Below are 22,220 nucleotides of genomic sequence, written 5' to 3'. Positions count from 1 at the left end.
TATTTTTACAGAACACAATTTATTCACATTTTTATATTTACAATCAGTTTTTATTTATATAAACAAAATAAACATTACAAAACTAGAACAAAACTATCTTATGTACAATATCAACAGTTTCTCCCCTTTTTCCTCTTTTCTTCCACCCATCTTTGTCTCTCTGCCTCGTAGAAAGGAGACTCCTGAATCTCCTTCCAGGTGCTCTTGGCTCGTGAGCCAAAGCCAACCAGCTGATCATCCTCAGAGGCTTCTGCAGCAACACTCACTCTGCTGGTCTTGTAGTTCAGAAGAGTCTTTATCTCTGTAAAGCTGAGGGCATACTGTACAAATGAATGCAAGCTCTCCTTGCCATGCCCTTCTTCCACAGAGGTCCCTGCAGCCTCTTCCTTCTGGAGATCTTTGATCAGGTACATGGTGTACCCGACATCATTCCCCAGAAGCCACCGGAAAGATTTCCCTTTATACTTTCCAAACTGCAGAATGTACTCTCCCTGCACTTCCTTCATGTCAGACTCATCCCCTCCTCTCTGATAGATGACAGTCAGAGCATTCTGATGTACAACATCCTCCCTCACAGGTGCAGACTTGTCCTGCAGTTTGGGGTCATTTTTATTCCGTCGAGCTTCTTTTGACGGGTCCTGGAGAAGGTATCCAAGTGGCCCCTTGCGGAACACCACAGAGATTTTCCCTGGATATGGCGCAACTTTCTTCTGCATCTTGACAAGCAGTGAAAAAATAAACAATTATATTAAACAAAATTGATTCCAAACACAAACAAAGACATTTCAGGTTATAATCTTGCTGCTGGGTTTACACAGCAGGATGCAGGAGAACAATAACGAGACACAATTTGAAAGAACATTGACAACATTTGGGATAAAAGTGTTTTTTACTCCAGGTATAACAAACTGTTCTGTCTGTAAATAAAAACCTTTCATGGTTGAATGATTATTGGCATATCTGCAAAATTTGTGGTAACTGCTTAGCAGTCATGGCACATAAGAATTGCTGGTAGATTAACAACATATATGTATTTAAGCTATCGTGTTTATTCATACACGAGTGGGCATTGCTCATGTTAGAGATATCAAAACAGATTTTTCGCATTGATAAGGTGACTGACCATTACAACATGAAAGCAATACATTTTCTTTTAAAGCAGGTTCAGTCATTTAGCATGTCATCTCATAACAAGACACTTATTGGTTATTTAATTGTACCACATTATAGTAATGTCAGTGTCACAGCAGTCGGAAACCTACAAAGTTTATTTAATGGCAAAACACGTCAATGAAACACGCAATTTATTTAAGGATCACGTTGATTCATTTTTTACCGTGCCACTTTACAACAGCAGATAAACTCCCACCGTCTTTAACTGAGCGATGGATGCTTCGTAAATGCAATCGCAACACGCCTATTACCTGTAATATACACCTGTAAATGTATTCTGTTGGTTTACTGTTATTTCAAACGACGTTTCTTACCTTTGATCAATGAATGAGGAGCGTTGGGATGTGTTGCGAGCGTTGAGTTACTTGTTTTCTCTCCCGAAACGTAAAAGAGGAGATTTTTTAAAAGTGCCGCCGCATCTCAAACTCGCAACAGCGCCGGAAGACCGTAGTGGCCAAAAATATATTACATCCGTAGTGGTTTAGCACTACCATAGAGAATGAATGGGAAACGGTTTAGGCCGTTTAGCTTAACAATCCCAGGCTCCCGCCCTGCTGGATCGCACAGGGCCAGGGTTACCTCTACAGTCTGTTTAGGATATATTACTATTTCCATTTTGCATTTTCTTGCCATTCTACCATGATTTTTGTAGTATTTATGGAATTATAGAATAATAACTAAACTAGTTTAACTTACTATTATTACCAACAAAACAATACTAATGTGGAATGGGGGGAATGGAGGGAAATGGGCGCATGCTTGGACACAGAGGTATAAACAGAATAGATCGCAAATTACGAACCTTCTTTGATAATGAATAAAACATAGCAGCCAAATAGCTTTAAATATAATTAAAGTAAACATAAAATAGCAAAGCTTAGATTTAATTTTGACTAAAGTGCAGAGATAAAAATGGACTGAATGGAAAAAAAACATAACGGTGCCCATGTAGGACACATACACGTAGCTTCTGTACTGAACTGTAGGTGGCGCTCCAAGGAGAACTTTCTTACTACCAAGAAGAAGAAGACGGAGGCGGAAGCTCTTCCATGGAAACAACAGACGCTTCTAACTCATACTCGTTTACGTAGTAGGTGGGATACGGAAATAATGTAGTTTAATTGGGAACTCCTGAATGTTGCATAATTGATAATTAACTATACTGACAGGAAAGGCATCTAAGTGAGTCTATGTCGAATTTTCTTTGTGCAGTTAGAAGTTTTAGCTTTAGCTACTTGCTAGTCAACAGTAGTCTCTCGTATGCAGGATAACATGGGTTAGCTACTGTGGAAATTGCGTACAAAACATGTGATATTACATATCGAACTGTATCAAGGAGCAGTTTGCCAGAAAGTGAGTGTTTTAAAAATGTGGAAACTAGGCGGCCGAAACTCCGCTGTGGATCGAGCTCAGGCGTTGCTGTCCGCAAAGAGGAGCAATGGAGGAGACGCTCAGGGCTCCAGGCAAGAGTCCTCATCCAAAACACGGGTATGTACCGAGTTTTCTTTAGCTGTCGTCTCCCCCCTTTTTAAGAGCTGTCTGTTCTTACACGGGAAAGTTACCTTGTCTGTGGTAAAATTAAATTTGAAATTCTTCAGCATCATAGTTAAAAGCGATGAAATAATTTAATTTGTTTTCTTGCGTTACGGTTGGTAACAATAATATCAGAATCTTTATTGTAACTTTACTCTGATGCAATGAAATTTTGCATGTAAGATAAAATAACCTTTATTAGTCCCACACGTGGGAAATTTGTTTTGTCACAGCAGGAAGTGGACAGTGCAAAAGTTATATAGCAAAAATTAGAATACAATAAAAATAAATAAAATACTGTACACAACTGTACAGAAGAGAATAAAATAAAACACTATGTACAGTAGAATACATAGAATAAGATATACAATAGGATAAAAATAGAATACAAATGCTGTATACAACAGTAAAAATACAACTTTGTCAGAAAAAGAGTATTGCACTTAGTGTTATTGCACATGTGTGGGTGTGTGTGTTTGATCAGTTGGAGTCTTTGTTGTGGAGTCTGACAGCAGTGGGGAGGAAAGACCTGTGAAATCTCTCTGTCCCACACCGTGTGTGCCGCAGCCACTGAAGGAGCTGCTCAGTGCTGTCAGAGTCTCCTGCATGGGGTGGGAGATGTTGTCCATCAGGGATGGCAGCTTAGCCACCATTCTCCTGTCACTTACCACCTCCACTGGGTCCAGAGGGCATCCTAGAACAGAGCTAGCCCTGTGGATCAGCCTGTTCAGTCTCTTCCTGTTCCCAGCAGAGATGTTGCCATCCCAGCAGACCACACTGTAAAAGATAGCTGAGGCCACCACAGAGTCATAGAAGGTCTTCAGGAGTGGGCCCTTCAATCCAAACGACCTGAGTCTCCGCAGCAGGTACCGTCTGCTCTGCCCTTTCCTGTAGAGGGCTTCCGAATTATGAGTCCAGTCCAATTTGTTGTTCAGATGAACACCAAGGTACCTGTAGCTGTCCACAGCCTCAATGTCCATACCTTGGATGTTCAGTGGTTGCAGTGGAGGATGTTTGTGCCTGCGGGAGTCTACCACCAGCTCCTTGGTTTTACTGGTGTTGATCTGGAGGTAGTTCAGCTAGCACCAGTCCACAGTCTTGGGTCAGTCCTCTGTACTCCTTGTCGTCCCCATCAGTGATGAGGCCGACTATTGCAGAGTCATCAGAGAACTTCTGCAGGAAGCACTGGGTGGAGTTGTGGGAGAAGTCTGCAGTGTAGATGGTGAAGAGGAACGGAGCCAGAACCGTTCCCTGTGGGCCCCCCGTACTGCAGATATGAATAAACAAATAAGTTAAATCCAGATAAAAATGTATAATTTTGATGAAAATGATCAAATAGAGGTTTTAAAGTGGTTTTGCATTGCAGTTCACATCTCTGAGGGCGGTATGTATGTAAATTGCAGATTGTGTGGGTGTAGTTCTACTCCTTGTTACCAGTGCTTTAATGGAGCAGAAAAATGGAGTGTCATAGAGGTTGTTTCTCAGCTTGTTGATACTAGTTTACAGCAGTGGTTCAAACAGGCTGTGAACGCGGTGGGTGGTATTTTCACTCCTGGCTCTCATTCTCAGTTGGCTGTTCTGCTGCTATTCAGGTCCAGTTTTGTCCCACTGAGCTGTGCTTACCGCGTGATGCAGGTCCTTCCTTTCAATAGCAACACTTCAATGTGACATTCTCAGTGGTGCTCTTGTAGAAATTTACCAGCAGATTTTCTAAAGAAGTATTTCTTGTGAGATATTTCTTGTGAGATACTATAAGTGCATTTGTCTGTGAAGGTTCTCAGTCATCCAGGTCATCGTAGTCAAAGGAGCTTGCAAAGAAAAGCGTCTGGACTTCTTTAAGTTGCTTGAAGACGTTTCACCTCTCATCCGAGAAGCTTCTTCAGTTCTAAGGTCAAATGGTGGAGAGTCCCAGATATAAACCTAGTGGGAGTGACCCCCCACAGAGGGACAAAAGGACCCCCTGATGATCCTCTAATCGCCTGAGCCAAGGTGGGAAACTGGGCGTGGACCTCTACATCGGAGAGACCAAACAGCCACTTCACAAGCGCATGGCACAACACAGAAGAGCCACCTCCACAGGACAAGACTCAGCAGTCCATCTGCATCTTAAGGATAAAGGACACTCTTTCGAGGATGCCAATGTTCACATTTTGGACAGAGAGGACAGATGGTTTGAAAGAGGAGTGAAAGAAGCCATCTATGTCCACTGTGAGCAACCATCTTTGAACAGAGGCGGGGGTTTACGACACCAACTCTCTGCCATTTATAATCCAGTTTTGAGATCCCTTCCCAGACGCCTTAACGCCCACTCACATCCTGAGGCCATCTGATCTCAGGAATTCGCATGATAAGGTGGGGCCAGGTTTCACAATGAGCTCACCCGAAACTCTGGCTGATTGGGACCCACGCCCAGTTTCCCACCTTGGCTCAGGCGATTAGAGGATCATCAGGGGGTCCTTTTGTCCCTCTGTGGGGGGTCACTCCCACTAGGTTTATGTCTGGGACTCTCCACCATTTGACCTTAGAACTGAAGAAGCTTCTCGGATGAGAGGTGAAACGTCTTCAAGCAACTTAAAGAAGTCCAGACGCTTTTCTTTGCAAGCTCCTTTGAATAAGTGCATTTGAGCTCTTTAAATAATTATTTGATTTGTGTAATTTTAAGTCTTTCATATTTTGATGGAATCTTTAATCTTTCCTAAAGACCAGCTTTATTCTATGTATGTATCTATCTATCACTAAACAATGGATTATATAGTATTCGTATAGAAGGTATGATGCCTTCTCACTCTGCCTGGATGGACGCTGCTGGTGAGGCACCTGCTGCTTCGGTAGCTGCTAAGTAGGACCTTTGAAGCCTACATTACATCCTCTTGCTGCCTGGGCAGGTAGGCGGAGGCTGGTGTGGCGTGGTTTTATGGGGAAGCCAGAGGTCAAAAGCTTCACCCTGCTTCTTCCTCAGGTCGCTAACCTGCTGCATAGCAGTTAGTGCCTCCTCAAACGATCCCCTAGCTCGTGATGGCTTATATGGAGAATTCATAATGACCTTGTCTTGGCCAGGAAGGCTGGAGAGATTGAGCCTTGATTGAGCCCTTATCCAGCAGGGGGCCCATGTCCTGAAACAGCTCAGCTTGGTAGGCTGAGAGCAGGATGACCACATTCAGATTTTATATTGACTGCGCTTCTGATTTATAAACCTTTTGGTACATGGAGGCTGTGAAATACTCCATCTTACCTGGAAGGTTTGGTCCCACTGACACAAGTGAACGTCTGTTCAGATAGAGATGAAATGCCACTGACTGCTCCACGCTAAAAAATGAGCCCCAAAATTTGAGGAAAATGTTTAGTAATGGCTCATCTTCTTTATACACACTGGGACAGCAGTCATGAGCTGCTTGATGGGTGCCTGGCGAGTGGGCAATATTTTTCTGTCTTACACATCCCTCTCCTCCCCCCTGATTGCCATACAGGCAATGAAGAGGGGATGGGGTTTTCTCAGAGATGGTCAAGGGAAAGTAGGTGACACCTGGGCAAGGGTGGGACACGACATCCTTAACCTTGCCGCCACTGGCGTTACCCTGAGAGGAGCCAATATCCATGATTACTAAAGGTTAGATTTGACAACTAGCAATAGTCACAAACACAAACCACAAGCTACTTGTCTAGCTAGTTTTTTTTTTTAACATGCAGTTTGCAGCAACACAACAGCTGCTATTATAACAAGATATTTCCTTGACAAAAATATATAATTACATTGTAAAAGATGTTCCTGAAAACCAGTAAAACCCACATTCAGACTACCTTAATGGCTGTGTCAATAAACAGATTAATTGAATTATCCTGGTCCAGGACTGCTGAGGAGCTCTTAGAGAATGAGAATGCTTGGTGTGGGGCCAGTTAAGGGGTCAGGGGACCCCGTATCCTTCAAGTGATTGGTGACAGATGTGGTGGTACTGGAGCTTCCATGACTGGTCATGCCAGAAGTTGCTTCCCAGTGAGATCCAGAGTGAGGTTTGATAGAGATGTCATTCAAGTCGTTGTGACTCTGAAGTATAATTCACATGTAAGAGCAGAATGAGGTACTACAGTGATTAAATCTTAAAGCACTTCTTACATAAATATAATCTGTTTCTTTGTAGGTTTCTGTAGGTGAATCTTTCAAACCCAGATCTGCTCCCCCCGAAACACACAAATTATTCCCAGATCTGAGCGACTTGTCCTCAGTCAGTTCAGCTCCTGAGTCTGGAGGGGATGTTAAAGCTACGGATGCTGAAAAGAACCATGGAAGAGAACTGGATTCAAACAAGGTAACTGCTAATTGTTGCTGTTGCTCAATAATGGAAGACTACACATTAGTGTTGTTGAACCCAGTAAATCCAACTTGACATGAATTGTATAATTTTTTTTATTAATTAATTAATTAATAATTTTTTGGTTAGGGTCTCAGGCCACAGAGCTCTCTGGGAGGAGGAAGCAGGTTTTTGAAGAAGGCTCCACCACCAACAAACAGCAGCCAGTCACCCGTCAACCGGGACCAAATGCACCCTGAATCTGAATCAAGGTAAGATTCAACATATAAAAATGTGGTTATTAATTTGCACAAAGAATAAAACGTTTTCTGATGTGAAGTTACCTATTTTAATATCGCTGGTCAGAAATGCATCATCTTCACGGCGTGCCACTCAGACTGCATCCTTGACTAGACTGGCTGAAATTGAGAGTCGCATCCGGAGCCGCAAGCAGGCGCAGGAACAGGCCAGACAGGAGACAAAATCTGCCCTCATTCTGACTTCGGATTTGGGAGTGTCATCATCAGCACCAGCAAGAGTCACCCAAACCCCAGAGACATCTGTGCAACAGTCTGTACAGTCTAGCAGTGACCAGAGCCTGAGGGGAACCCGTTTCCTTAAGAAGAAAGCAGCTGGAGCTCTTGAAAACACTAATACATCTCTTACTATGGCTCCAAAAAGTGTAGATGTTAGTGTGAGAGTCAGGTCCAGAGCAGCAGATCGTGTAGCATCTTCAGAGCGTTTGGAGACAAAGTCAGTTAAACTAACGAGTGGTGTCAGTCTGGAAAGTGATGAAGAAGACATGAAGAAACTGCTTGGAGACTCGCTGGACTCGACAGACTATAGCTTCTTAAGACCTGGGAGACCTGCCTCCATGAAAAAGTCAGATAAGGTACACTTGGGTGGTGTTTTTGCTTGGTTCACTCCCATTACTTACAGCCTATAAACTGACAGCATCATTCTGATAGGCATGAAAACAGTTTTAATAAGAAAAAGAAACATTTTGAACCCAGTTTTAATAAAAGAAAAAGTTGTTTATTACAGGAAATTGGAAATTGTCTAAATTGAATGATTACGCAGGCAGAGCTAAATCATTTTAACATAATAGACAGACTTTTATGCATGACAGACTTTCATTGTGGAAATAATGACAAGCCACATTCACACAGTGGTTGTTAATCATGCCAGACATGTACGTGGTTAAGACATCAGGCTGTTTTCCTGCAACCTGCACTTTAAGGGTTAGAGTGAAAACCTGATAATGTTTTCACTTTGATGGCTCAGAGACACCGTTTTATCAGCTCAAAGCAGCTGTGCTTTCTACTCATACAGGTATTCCTCAAAAGCAGTCATGAAGTTCACTCCACTCCACTTACTGCCGAAGTAATTCCTTCACCACCCTCCAACACAGCACCACCTCGCTCCTCTGCTTCTCCTTCTAACCGGAGTTCTCCTTTCCGATTCACTGGCCATGCCCAGGCCCACTTCAGCCCCTCTGTGCTCTCTTCTTCTCCCTCTCCACCCCGTGTCTCCTCCCCACAACCTCCAGAAAGACCGGGCACCTCCTATAGGCCAGAAAGCCCACAGCGATCCCTGTCCTCCCTCTCAGGACGCAGTGAAGTGCTCTCTCTGGACGAGCTTTTCCCTGTGGAGACGGGATCTGAACGCCCACTCAGTGAGATGAGTTCAGTTTCTTCTGAAGGTGAGAGGTGCTCATCAAATGCATTTAGTCCTAGTGTTCAAGAGTTGATTGGACTCAGCTGTGTTCTTTGTGTTTAACTATTAATAGCAATCTAGGAGTATGATGTATTGATCACTCCTATGAAAGAGAGAGCAACATGGCGCTCATTCCTTTGTACATTAATGACTTTATATCTGAAATAAAATCACTAATGTCCAAATGAACATCTCATTACTGCTCGTATAAAAGAAGGTTACAGTGTGGTCATTCTTCTGTTCAATATTGAAGTAATGTTATACTTGAAGAAAAATTATTAATGACAAAATGAACTCACAGGATGAATCTAATTTGTTTGGCAGTTCTTGGAAAGCTTTTCATGAAGGCAGAAAACAACATTTGTGCTTTCAGAGGGAAAAGGGGGAATAAAGCATGTATTATCAGTGTCTCGAGAACCTTTTTATTGTATCGAGCCACTGTGAGTTTTAACAAGCTGCTGCATTTGATAGTGGATTAATTTGATAACAACAGAAAAAGAATAGATTTTATCTTCTGATGCACAATGGCAAACACGGGTATTAGTTAAACCATCCGTCTTTCAAGCATGTCCATATTTGCAGCATCATCAGTCATTCCCTCAAAATGCACAGTTTTTTTTTTTAAATTACTACAGTTTAACGTGCAAAGAATTAACTTAGTTTAGACTATCTGTGTTTTGGGATATTCTTTTTTAAAATTATATATGTATAGATAGTTCTTTTTTAACTATTCCTATTTAGTGAAGCGCTGTGTAAATGTACAAATAATGTAATAGTTTGGTTTAATAACTGTGATCTAGTGTCCCTGTCATTACCACATGGGAGGTACAACTTCTAGGCCCAAAGACATATTGATAATATTGATAATAAATGTATCTTTACCAGTAATTGATACTGTTGGAGCAGTATGCTACTGGCAGTCATAGTGACCTGAGCTTTATTTCTAGTACCCTGACGTGCATTGTAATAGACTTCGATATGTTCCAGTTTGTCACATAAACCAGTTTTATGAGATTGTCTCAATTTACAAGTTAGCCTCTTTCAATATTCAGTTTTCAGTTTTTAATCATCAGGTGTTTTTAGTGTCTTTTTGTAGCCTTATGCGTTGCACTGCTAGCAGCTATAAACTGAGTAACATGTTAAAGTTGGCTACGTGAATATACACTCTAAATTCTGTCATTGTGGTTTTATGTTTCTGCAGACTTCAAGATTAATGTGATGACACTGGATGACCTTGCACCTGCTCGCCTTGAATTTAATGCAGAAACGCCAAGAAAACAGGTGGGAAATGACAGGAATTAGTTCTAAACAAGTATAAAGTGAAGAAGAAAGGAGAAAGTTTGCCATTCAGTGTAGCATAATTTAAAGAGGACCTATTAGTCTCATTTATAGCACCATATTTGTATTCTTGAACTCTGCCAGAGTAGCTTTGCATGATTCAGAGTTCAAAATAATCCATATTTATCTTCGACTCATCATATCTGTGCCTTGGTGCAGCCCCCTCTGTTCATACTCACTCTGAAAAAAACCCATCCAACCAACTCTGCTCTGACTGGCTACCCCTCATAAACTCATGATTTGAGCAGTAGGTGGCTTGGGCTTCTTCCACACAGCTGTGTGCCAGAGATGACCATATAAGACTACACTTGAGTTTTTGGCCCGCATAGATGACTTGCACATATGACCTGACTAAACTTTGAGCATTTTTAAAATGAATGTCAGTCACTATAATGGTAAATCCATGAAAGAAAAGAGCATAGCAGGTCCACTTTAAAGGAAATATTTGTTGAATTGCACTCATTATATCTATGAAAACATGTTATACACAAAGTCAAAACAAGCTATGAACACATCATCAACATATCATCTTTTCAGATAGGGGGAAACAGCTGTGTTTTGGACCACAAGACATAATTGTTGCAGTTAAAATTATTAGAATTCTGATTTGCTCATCAGCTCCAAATGGAACAGCCAGGTAGTTGGCTGCTAAATGCCTCACTATGATCCCTAGCTGTTGCTTACTTTGTCTGCTGTTGGGTTAGGACTGCTGCTGCCACAGACAAAGAGCAGCAATGATTACCAAAAGAATTTGGTTAAATAACATAAAATAAAAACAATGAGTTTAATGAGAAAGACTTTATTATAGACACTGGATTTGTTGTTTATATAACAAGAATAGCCGGCCACCTAGGGAGCCACCAGCTAGAGTAGTGTCAAAGAAAAGGAAGAAATATTTTAAATTGCTCTTGATGTGATTTCACTGACTGCCTGATGTTCCTTACGGCATTAAATAGTGAGAAAGAAAGCGCAAGGAGCTGTGACTCAGGTATTAATCACAGGTTCCTGATGTTATGTGCAAACATTATTCCACAGTGCACACACTAAATAAATCCTTATTTAGAAAAAGATAATAACTGTATGTATGCAAAGTTGTATCCTTGTGTCTGTGATAGTGATGAACGATAATCGACACCCTGAAGTTAATGTAACGCCACTGATATTAATGCTGGAGACTCTAAATTCTGTCCACAAGGACATTTTCTCCTTGGCGTGGTGCACTGAAATTTGCATTAATAACGAAACCAAAAAATCTTACATCATAAAACAGCCATGTGTTAAAGCCTCACATTAATAACCACAAGCATTAAAACACATATGTGCAATAATCTGGATATTTACATGTGATATCCTAGGGGTTATGATTATAAGTTTGTTTTCTGTCATATCTTAAATATGATTCTTTCTCTGCTCTAAAATGGTCAAAAAACATTCTAAAGATTTATTAGAATAAACTAAATAGAAATAAACTAAATAGAAATAGAAATTTTATTCCACTGTGGCAGTGGAAAAATGAACCTTGGACTAAGTTTGAATTCTAAGAGGCCCACAGAAATGAGATGGTTTACGTTTACGTTTTAAATAGACTGAGTATAACATTAGCATTTGTAACTTTTTTTAACAACGCTATCCTATACAATAAACCTATATCATAAGATACATTTATATAGAGGGAATCAAACAGATTCACTCTATATTCTAGAAGTATCTGCTAATTAGTGCTAAATAACCACACTAATTAGCTGTGCTAGAAAGTTCAGTCACCTACACTAGAGCACAAACTTCTTGTTGTGTTGTACCGCACACCAAACCGTATTATTACCTGTATTATTATTAGTGGGGTGGCTGTAGCTCAGAGCAGGTAGAGCAGGTCATCCACCAATCAGAAGGTTGGTGGTTCGATCCCTGGTTGCTGCAGTCTGCTTGCCAAGTATCCTTGGGCAAGATACTGAACCGCAATTTGAGTGGATGTGTGAATGTTAGATAGAAGCAGTTAGGCATAGAAAACATGCTGATGTAAATGAGTTGATGAGACATGTTGTATAAAGTGCGCAAGTAGAAAAAGTAGAAATGCTCCAAAATACTAACAACACAAATACTGTTGAGTGGTCCAGTTTACAGACTTTAATTGAAGGAGGTGAACCAACTGACAGCTGTTCTGCTGAGATATATACAGCGAATTCTAGTTATCCTGTCTCAAGGAGATAAATGGGGCAGTAGTAATGCTCCTATTCTTGAGAGGATGAACTTACATTTTGAGATACTCTTCAGCTGGAGAAAGCAACTGTTTACTGCATTTTATTGTGTTTGTCAAATTTCCTTGCATGCAGGTGAAGGCTGATTGTTAGTATACGTATAATATTCTTCAGGGGACCCTTTGTCTGAGATCTCTAAATTCTCTGAAGGACTCCCTAGACTGATATCTTTGCTTTCATGAAACAGGGTAGCCCTGTTCCAGGATCTCCAGACAGAAAGCAGCAGCTACACGAGGAGGAACAGCAACAAGACCATCTGCTGGATTACCAAAGTGACTTTGAGAGTGAGAGCAAAACAGAGCCAGATTACAGTGCCAGTCAAGTGTCAGAGGATCTCCAGAGAAATGGAGGTGAAGAGAAGATGGTGTCAGAAGTCAGAGATGGGGGTTTGGATTCAGACATGTCTGATGGGAGGACAGAAGATGATTATTCGAGAGCTTTCTCAGAAGCAAGTCATTCCTCCACCTCACGGACCTCAGATCGCAGTCACACTTCCAAGTCAAACAGCCAAGGCAGAAGTGAGGACTCCAGACCGTCATTATTACATGAGGGCCAGGCTTCATATCAACAGTCGAGGAGATGTACTTCAGCCAGAAAGGTTTTAAAAGAGACTGCAGTACAGACCCATTCTGGTCCACTGGCTTCAACATGGCCAACAGGTTTGTCTGCTACACATAGTATTTGTCTATCTAAGATGTGAGAGAGACACCATTTCTCACCAAAATTCCTTTAAATCATCTTATTAAGTTAAAGGAGATCTTGTTTGTATGAAGGCGCTAATCTGAACTTTATCTTGCATTGTTCTTTGGATCTAAGAGAAATACTTATTTACTTTTTAAAATCCTGTAACTAAAATGCCAGAGTAAACTGATATGTCTGAAGCTGACTTAGAAAGTCCACAGAATCCACAAACTTCAGAGCATTTTAAAGGTCAGGCTCCGTGGCTTCAGGCATGTGCAGAGAACTAGGAATAATTTTAGGTTGTTGGACTTGAGTGAGCAAGATAAAGAGTGAACTTGGCTGTGCAATACTCTGTAGGTAGGTAGGAAGGAATTTTAAATTGGATCCTTAATGCAACAAGTGTCACAGGAGCAGCCATTTGGCATTTGCGTTGCCTGCGAGCACTGGAAGGCAGATTTAATGAGTGACGAAAGCAGTGAATTGCAGAAATCAATACAAGTTAAGATGAATTCATGAGTGAATATCTGAAGCTTCTTTTCACAAAAGAAGAGAAGCTTGAGCGCTGTTTCACGTTGGTGTTGATTGACAGGGACTAACGTAAATGAGTCCATGATTATGTATGCCGATGTGAACCAGAGAGGTCCCCATTTTCTGAGTGGGCAACTAGAACTTATGTCTTATCGCATTGAGCTTTAATTTTTTTTTTTTTTTCAGATATTCCTGCTGTGGACCCTATGGTGAGCATGACCTACATAAATCCTTCTCCAGTGGTCAGTCATACCCTCAATGCAGAAATGGTAGAAGGTGAGAACCAATAAAACTAAATAAAATACAAAATAATTAAAAAAAACATTCTATATTTTTTAACATATGTACTCTTCCCATGGTCGATGTTTAAAATTTTGCTCTTTCACGTGCTTTTTTACCCCTCAGCTGTAAAAGTCTGATTGGGTATTGTTGTCACCCTGCCAGGCGGGCAGGCATGCAGTAGGGGTTTTCAAACTGATACCATAGAATCACCTACAAAAAATCTTCGATGAGTTTGAATCTCAGTGACATTGACCTCAAAGTCAAGGTCAGAGCTCAAGTTTTCAGAAAATCTTATGAATGCAATAACATGAGAACAAAGCGATGTATTATTTTAAAATTCATACCATAGGTGTACCTACTAAGAGCCTGGGGTGTACTAGTACATCAGGCCAATTATGCTCCTCATTGGTTAAAAAATGTGATCATGATTTTCTCCAAAATGTTTCAAAAATAAGATTTTTGATGGCATTTTCCACATGATCTTGCTGACAGATTAACTAACAGACAGCACTGAAAACACACTTTCACTGAGACTCTTCACTTTTTCAAGAAAACTAGAAAGTTGTCAAATTTTGGATTTGTCACACTGATAACAGAAAATCTTTTAAACCTGGATTCAGATGGTAATTCTCAGGGATTATTAGGGTTTGTACAAGGATGATGGCAAATTTCAAGTGAGTCATACTGATGGCTGTGGTGGGGCCATTTAAAAAAAAAATTATGAAGCTGTAGCGCCATCTATAGGTGATATACTGGGAGACAGTGCCTTCCAGATCAGTTAAATAGTTAAAAGACATTTTTTGTTACTGTCATTTAAACATTCATAAATATTTCAACTTAAACCTGCAATGTGTATCCCTTGGTTCTCCATCAGCAATCAGCACCTTCAATCCAGCTGTATTTGTTCTCAATGAACTGCTAAAACAGCAGCTTGCCATGACAAGGCGGTTCATTGAAAGCAACCGCCACCTGCACTCCAGCCTGGTGCAGAGTCTGGAACCACCAAACTACAGATATACCACTCTCGAGGACACCAAGAAGGTAAAGTATACTCACGCACTGGCTGTGAATAACACTTATCTGTAGCTTTTTGGCTCAGTAATGGAAATAACAGACATTTAAAGTGTACTCATTGTACTAATTTCCAGCTCATTATTTTTATTTTTCATCTCCACAAAAGTAATTTCAAAACAATACTGGTCAAAGCGTGACTTAGTGAAACTTTCCCCTCTGTTTTCAGCTTATCCACATGCACAGATCTCCCAAATTGACAATGAAGGAAGCTTTAGAGGAGGTACTGCAGGAGATGAGAGAAGACCATTGTATGTGACCACTGTGATTGCAAGGACCAGAAGCTGGATTGTGTCTTTATTTTTAAAGACATTTTTATACACATTTTAAAAACTTTTTTTTCCCTTCTCAGTGGAAAATGACTATTATTCATAAAACACTGCGTGGAATTTTATATCAAGTGTCAAAATCAAGAGCTGGCAGCCAAATCCATCACTTTAGGTTCTTAATACTGGAGTGGACATTATAAGGCTGTGGTCTGCTAATGTAAAGATGGGCACACCTCCACAGCACCTGCAAGTTAAGGTAACTAACACAGAATGCAACAAAGTTGAAAGCTGATGCTGAAGGTAGACAAATTCATCAGAAGTGAGATTTAATAGCCTTAATAGTTATTTAGACAACTTCTGTTTTCAAAGAATGTGATTTTTGAATTCATACACCATCAGTGATTTGGAGTCATAGGTGGAGAAAGGAGGCATCAAAGTCACAGAATTTAAAAAAAAAAAAAAAGGCATGGAGTTACAGCACATTTCTCAACTTTAATTTTTATGTGGAGTTAGTTTCATGGCCTGCGTTTTTAATGAAATTTAAGTTTCATTACTTCTATATCAGGATGCATTTGGTTTTAATGCTCACCCCATGCAAACCATGGATGTCATGCTTGTGAAACAGGTTGTTGGGTGTATGTAAGCCTTCTTGTAGAACTGCACTCACAATTCACAAATTACTATTAATTACTTGACTGTATTATACAGACTTGTTTTTGTTGCATGATTGAGGTGGTCATGTAGACCAGATGAAATGAATGGGTTTAAATGGACACACCAAACAGAATCTTAAAAGCACTTTCTTCTAAGATATAATATTAAAGAGACAGCTTAAGCCAATAATCATTCAGTGAAATAAACGCTTGCAAGGGAAGTAACAAAATGTTTATTAAAAAATTAACACATACTGTACGGTGTTTTTACAGTTACCAGTTTTTCAGTCTCAACCACCAATATTAACTTGAATTACTCTAACGGCAAGTGCAGAATTGAACAAAATCTAAAGACAAACTTCGATGGCAGGACCCAGGAACATTTATCGGTGATGTGGGAAGGTGAAGGTGTGTTGATGGGGTTGTTGAAGGCACAAATTCAGGCTGTAGTGTGAGTTGTCAATATGGGTCATTGAAAGGGTAGAAGGGATGTCCGGCATCCCTGGGAACACGCTTTCCTTCCACCTGCAGTAACAAAAGTTAAACACATTTAGCTTTTTTTGTTTGCATTTTGCAAGTTCATGTGTTAATTCTTGACATCAACTGTTTTTTTCCTGTTTAACCAAAACTGTCTGAAAATACGTATTCCACTATGGCTTAGCTGGTAAAAATCAACCATCTCCTTTGAATACATTTTTTTTTATTTTTTAAAAATGAGCCAACTTAATAATTCTTTAATGACTTTATTGTATTCAATGAAGAGATGGAACATTTAATATTCATATAATGAACATTTTCCAAATCACACATAAGAGCTCCATAATCCAATATAAACTAACTTCAACCCACCCCCATCTTCATAATCATAGGATAGGTATAGTATTTTTATTATTTTCAGCTCGTATTTACAAGATTTACACAAACGTTGTGCAGTGTTGCATCTCTGTCTCTGCTCATCACTGCAGAGCTGATGTAGACAGTAAGAGCTCCTTAGCGGTTATGTCCCAACATAAAGATTTATTAGAGTACTGATTAAGTCCACTTACTTCGATCATTGGTACGATGTAGCGCCAGCCTCTGGTCAGTGCTGCGATACTTTTCATTTCTTCTGCTTCAAGGGTAAAGTCGAACACCTGACAACATAACAAAACCCTTTACATACAACACAACATACCTCACTGTAGCTGGACCACAAAATGTAACATTTATTTAAATCTCACTTCACCTGTATGTTTTCTTTGATGCGGGACTCGGTCACACTCTTAGGGATTGTTACGACTCCACGTTGTGTCTGCCACCTGGAAATACAGGATTTGTGTTGATGTGAAGCTGCTGAAGGGTTTCGTCACCATACCAGTGTGCATTTCTGCCCAGAGCATCAAGCACACGAGTTTTATACAAGTAGTATGCTGCTTTTTTTAGCTTTAGTTTGCTGTTTTAAGACTACAAATGTGAGTAAAGTTGCCATGCACTACAATGTTTAGATGCATGCTGAGCTACAGACTAACAAGCTGAATCAGGATGTGTTTTTGATGATATCATTTGAAATGTAAAATTGGAAACCTTAAGAAACAAAGAATGTAAGGCAAGGCAAGTTTATGTAAAAAGGTCGAAGATAAACAGAGACAGTGTGATCTTTGCATTTTTTTTTAATTTTTTTTTTAGCAGAGTACTTTTGGATATTCTGATCTATAGACTTACCTCAGGAGAATCTGAGCTGGAGACTTTTTATATTTCTCTGCAAGGGAAGAGATCACAGGCTCCTCCAGCAGGATGGGTTCGTTCGGATGTTTCCAGGCTCGATCAGCAGACCCCAGTGGACTGTAGGCCGTCATCACCAGGCCCCGATCCCGACAGTGGGCCAGCAGCTCTACCTGGGCCAGATAGGGGTGGCACTCTACCTGTCCAGCAAAAATGAAGCAATACCAGGGTCACCTCCGGCATTTTACAAACACCTTTTATTACCATCAACATCACAAACATCCTGTACCTGAAGGACAGTTGGTTTGACACTGGCGACCGACAGGATGTCATCAATCTGCCTGCTGTTGAAGTTGGACAAGCCAATGGCTCGGACAAGACCCTTTCCCACCAGTTTCTCCATGGCAGACCAGGTCAGCTTGTAGTCTGTGTCATCATATAGCAAGGTGCCATCCTCCTTTCTGGGGAAAGTAACGTCTCCTCGTCTAGGAGCAAGTAAAGAAGGTCTCAAAATACAGGCTTGTTTATCAGTTTGAGCATCAACTAACTTTTAAGAAATGTCATAATTTTTTTATAAACACTTTTTAATGAAGTAGTATAGTTCTTGTCAAAATCGTTTTAAGATTTTAAAACTATTAACCTGTGAGCAGATTAATTTGGCATAAGATATACAATAATCCATCAGTTATCTTGATATAACAAAGGTGGTTTTGGGAACATAAGCTAACTGTCTCATTATTGGACCATGTGGAGGCTGAGCTCACTGAAAGGCGTAAGGCCAGTGGATGAGGTAGAGGTCCAGGTATTCAAGTTTCAAGTCCTTCAGGGTCTTCAGGAGGGCTGGCTCGACATCATCTGGATGGTGCTTGCTGTTCCACAGCTTGGATGTGATGAACACATCCTCTCTTCTTAGGGACTGGAGCACAGAACACGATAGATATGAATTCTTTGTTTTTTGTTTTTAAAGACAGTAGTAGACCAGACTGGTCAGTAAAGTCTGACAAGTCTAGAATCAGTTGCTCTCAGGGGACACATTTTATGTGTGTTTTTACTGGAGCTTTGAACAGTTTGGTGAAGCAGTTCTACCTTTTCGGGTCCGAGCTTTTCCTGCAGGGCTTCTCCAATCTCAGCCTCATTGCCATAGATGGATGCACAGTCAATGTGGCGATACCCAGCTTCCAGTGCCCAAATAACTGCTTGTTTCACCTGTTAGAAATAAATATACAAGTTTCAGTAAGTACCCATACACGTTCTTAATGTTTGTACCAAAAAATCTAAACTTAACATCAGAATCTGCTAAATTCTCAGACCAACAAGTGAAAAAAATAAATGGGCTGCAATTACCGGACATAAAACAATACTATATTAGACTTTCATTCACTGGATACTTAGAGCTTATCAAACGATTTCTTGTCCACTTGGGGGCAGTGAAGCATATTGATAGGAATTTATGGGCAAAATCAGTTTAAATGTAGGACAATCTAAATGTAATAAACTGTATTTTTCCCCCATTTCTAATACATTGAAAATAATATATGGTGAAAATAATGTCTTCCCCTTGTTCCTGTCTACTCTTCATTACTACCCTGTCAATATTTTTTTTTTAAATAATAAATAAATAAAATAGACAAGACAAAAAAAACAATCCAAAAATCTGAGAGAACTGCAGAGTTGAATTTGTAAAAAACAGAAAGCACTTCTCAGTTTACACATGCCAATTTAATTAAGGATACAAAAAAGTGCAACTTTATTGTGTGACATTAAGATGAAGGAAAGGGGTAAACACAACGCCATTTTATTTTATTAGAAAGTCTCAAATGGCTTAAAAACAGGAGGACAGAAGTGCAGTTTCTACCTTTCCAGGCTCACTCTTCCATGTTCCCAGTCCAATGAGGGGCATCTTGCGCCCTGTGTTAAGAACTGCAAAGTCATTCATGCCTCTCAGAAGCACCTTAAAAAGAAAAGCAGAGTAAGAGCCAGTCAGTAAGACCTGCTCAACTCAGGTGGCTGTGAAAAAGTAGGAAGTGTGTACACCATTCAGTAGTTTTATACTGCATAAACTTAAGACAAAGACAAGGATGCACACAAACACAGGTCTTAGGAGAAACTGACAGCAAAGGAAATATATGACGGTGTAACAACAGTATGTCACAGTTTTCACAGTATAGCATTATTATTGATATTCTCAGGTAGAATGACCAATTATGCTTTGAAAACAGAGTTCAAACCATTAATGAGTCCAGCAGGTACAGCTGGACAGATAGGATTCTTGATCCATATACTTATTATCCCAAACATCACAGTCAAACAAATGAATATAAATAACAGCTGAAGAACTGGTAGAGCAACTGTCCAACTAGTAAAAGGAAGATCCAATTAAACTCCTATTGACTGACAAATGCAAGGAGAGACTGTGCAAAGCCTTTGTAAGTGATATATCCATATCAAAATTTAGCTTAGATTAAACACAAGATCTCATGATGAGAATGCAGCCAGAACACTAGAATTAAGTTTGTATACAGGAGTAAAAATATTAGCTTATGAAAAACATTTCTGAATTGAAAGCTTGCACATCTTAAAGTATGAGAATTTCCAAAGTTGTTTTTGCACCAAAGGGAAAAAGGAAAAGCTGAAAAGGAAGCATGAAAGGAAATGAAGGCTGCTGACTTGCATTTTCAACAGCTAGAGGGATGTGATCATTCCCCTCACTATATAATAATTACAATACTTCAAATAAAAAGACCTGAAAGTAAGAAACTTGAGGATTTTTCTCAGAGTTGGATTTGAGATTCAGCAGCCAAAGAAATTTCTCAAAGTGCACTCACACAAACATTAATTATACAAAACCCATATATGCAAAATTGTTTCTCATCTAATTTTGAACACCACAGAAACACATCTGCTTTGATAATACCTGCCATAGATGTGTATCAGTCAATAAGTAGTGCAAGCCCAGATGTAAAAGAGCTCAGTGTGGCAGCGTGTAGAAGGAACTACATTCCTGTTGATCCAAGACACCTGTACCCGCCCTCTCTGACTCGCACCGCCTAACACAAACACTATCTGCTTGTTCCACATTCCTCTCAGACATCTTCCACTGATGGCACAAATAGTAACTGCTTTCAGCTGCTTCCGTATTCAACAGATTTTCTTTATGTCTTATGCAATTTCAAAGGGATTTGTCTCTCCTTCTGGGTGCCTGCTAGGGATGTTTCACTTGTTAGGCAAATGTGTAAACTACTACACTATGAAGCCACAAAGTAAAAAATAAAAAAAACTCCACATAACACCACATCAGTTCTGGTGGCTACTTGGTGCCTTTTGAGATTTTGAAGGCTTGATCACTAGATAACAGAGGGTGGAGTAACTTTCCTCGGAAACAATTTAGTCAGAATCTACAAATGATCTGTGAACTTCTTGGTTATCATCTACTGACATCAGTAGCTTTCACTAACAGGCCCACACACTTTGTGGTTCCCACGTCAATGTCAGCTTTTAAGCACCTGATGTCTTTCTTTGAAAGCATTATAGAGAGACACATGACACTCTAAAAACTGAGCATTATTGATAGAAGTATGATTCCAGAGGGAAGAAGGGCAGTTTCTTTGTTTTGGCTGTTGAATGCATGCATGCATGCAGTTTTATATCCAAATGACCACTGAAATGGCTCCAAAAAAGTGGTCGCCTACAAGGTGCATGCTGCTTTTTGCCCTTTGAAATAGTTCTATTGTTGGTTGAAGATACAGAAGAGGGAGAAGCGGAGGCCGTGTTCAGAGGCCAACTAGAAAATGACTTTTATGGTTAGCCCTGTTTATGGTTTGCCCTGTTTCAGCAGGTCTGACGGCTCTTTTTGATGTCGTATGTTAAACTTGTTTTCCTTTTGCATTCTTTTTTTATTGCAGGAAAGGAAAGCGGTGTTAATTTGGTTTACAACTCGACTGACCAATCTGCAAAAACACCAGTATTTTCCAGATCTTTCAAAAAAAAATCCCTGAAAGTCAGCTGGTTTTCTGGAAAGTCACGCGCCCTGCCACACCTCAATACCACTGTCCTCGCGCTCACTGTCCTTCGACATCAAAAAAAAACTGCTGAACCCCCCTTAACAAATCTGCAAATAAGGAGTGACGTTTGTATTATGTAGCAAATGGTAGCAAACAATGCTACACTTAGTAAAGAGGGAGCTACGGTTAGATAAAGTATTGTGGCTGTGTGGTCACTCGGTGGCTTCGCTTGTTGCTGAGATTGTCTTCAGGAGAAAAAAAATGAATGTAACAGCTGCTCGTTAAAAACATCAGCCGCCACACTTTCTGTTGAAATAACAGCCGGCTGCTGTTGTAGCTTCTATTGAAGTCAACTCTCACATTCTCTCGCGTTACTCCCTTTAAAGTCGGTTTTTAGTAGAAGTCTGCACACACTCACCCTGCTGCCGAAACCGACACACAAACGACACAGCGTCTGCTTTAGGAGCTGACACTTCAGTGACTGCATGCTGTAAAATTATGTGACGTGAATTCTCCTTCACGGCTCTGTGCTCACTTTGATTCGTCAACTTACTGTTTCAAGGTTTTAAAAGCTGCCGACTTCAGTCAACGACCTGTTCCGGTTGTCCTCCTGCAGCGTAGGACCACTGTGCATAGAGTGCTGTTTTCTGCTAAATGTTCAAAAACACCACCTCATCTTGTTGACGTTTTCCTTTTCCGGTATGATAGTTCTTCCATTTCCGGGGAATCTAAA

General features: G+C 40.2%; 3 protein-coding genes across 7 annotated transcripts; 1 reads left to right on the top strand and 2 right to left on the bottom strand.

Annotated features, from left to right (window-relative positions):
- LOC308394106 (uncharacterized protein) lies at positions 1 to 1,606 on the bottom strand. The gene is made up of 2 exons (XM_080878282.1): positions 1,488 to 1,606; positions 1 to 716 (listed from the first exon to the last, which is right to left on the bottom strand). The coding sequence occupies exon 2, from the start codon at positions 714 to 716 to the stop codon at positions 111 to 113; it is 606 nt and encodes a 201-aa protein (XP_080734408.1). The 5' UTR covers positions 1,488 to 1,606; the 3' UTR covers positions 1 to 110.
- Positions 1,607 to 2,178: 572 nt separating this feature from the next.
- On the top strand, positions 2,179 to 17,578 carry cUnh19orf44 (chromosome Un C19orf44 homolog). 4 transcript variants are annotated; one of them, XR_013971054.1, is made up of 11 exons: positions 2,179 to 2,661; positions 6,843 to 7,010; positions 7,143 to 7,264; positions 7,359 to 7,884; positions 8,325 to 8,694; positions 9,910 to 9,989; positions 12,489 to 12,960; positions 13,697 to 13,786; positions 14,667 to 14,833; positions 15,033 to 15,388; positions 17,451 to 17,578. XR_013971054.1 is itself a non-coding variant. In XM_080877923.1 (10 exons), exons 1-10 carry the CDS (start codon positions 2,542 to 2,544, stop codon positions 15,120 to 15,122), a joined length of 2,205 nt encoding a protein of 734 aa, XP_080734049.1. In that variant the 5' UTR covers positions 2,179 to 2,541; the 3' UTR covers positions 15,123 to 15,853. The 4 variants fall into 4 exon arrangements, 2 of the variants coding, with proteins under 2 accessions (XP_080734049.1, XP_080734050.1); XR_013971055.1 differs by having other exon boundaries at positions 17,454 to 17,571; XM_080877923.1 differs by lacking the exon at positions 17,451 to 17,578 and having other exon boundaries at positions 15,033 to 15,853.
- akr1a1b (aldo-keto reductase family 1, member A1b (aldehyde reductase)) lies at positions 15,996 to 22,196 on the bottom strand. 2 transcript variants are annotated; one of them, XM_080877928.1, is made up of 9 exons: positions 22,041 to 22,196; positions 19,342 to 19,437; positions 18,573 to 18,692; positions 18,251 to 18,402; positions 17,776 to 17,971; positions 17,487 to 17,686; positions 17,011 to 17,083; positions 16,832 to 16,918; positions 15,996 to 16,310 (listed from the first exon to the last, which is right to left on the bottom strand). In XM_080877928.1, exons 2-9 carry the CDS (start codon positions 19,420 to 19,422, stop codon positions 16,245 to 16,247), a joined length of 975 nt encoding a protein of 324 aa, XP_080734054.1. In that variant the 5' UTR covers positions 19,423 to 19,437; positions 22,041 to 22,196; the 3' UTR covers positions 15,996 to 16,244. The 2 variants fall into 2 exon arrangements, with proteins under 2 accessions (XP_080734054.1, XP_080734053.1); XM_080877927.1 differs by having other exon boundaries at positions 21,906 to 22,041.
- Positions 22,197 to 22,220: the final 24 nt, after the last annotated feature.

This window comes from Rhamphochromis sp. 'chilingali', assembly GCF_963969265.1.
Source record: "Rhamphochromis sp. 'chilingali' genome assembly, chromosome: 3".
NCBI lineage: Eukaryota > Metazoa > Chordata > Actinopteri > Cichliformes > Cichlidae > Rhamphochromis > Rhamphochromis sp. 'chilingali'.
The sequence above is the reverse complement of the archived record's forward strand: the minus strand, read 5'-3'. Positions and strand labels throughout refer to the sequence as shown.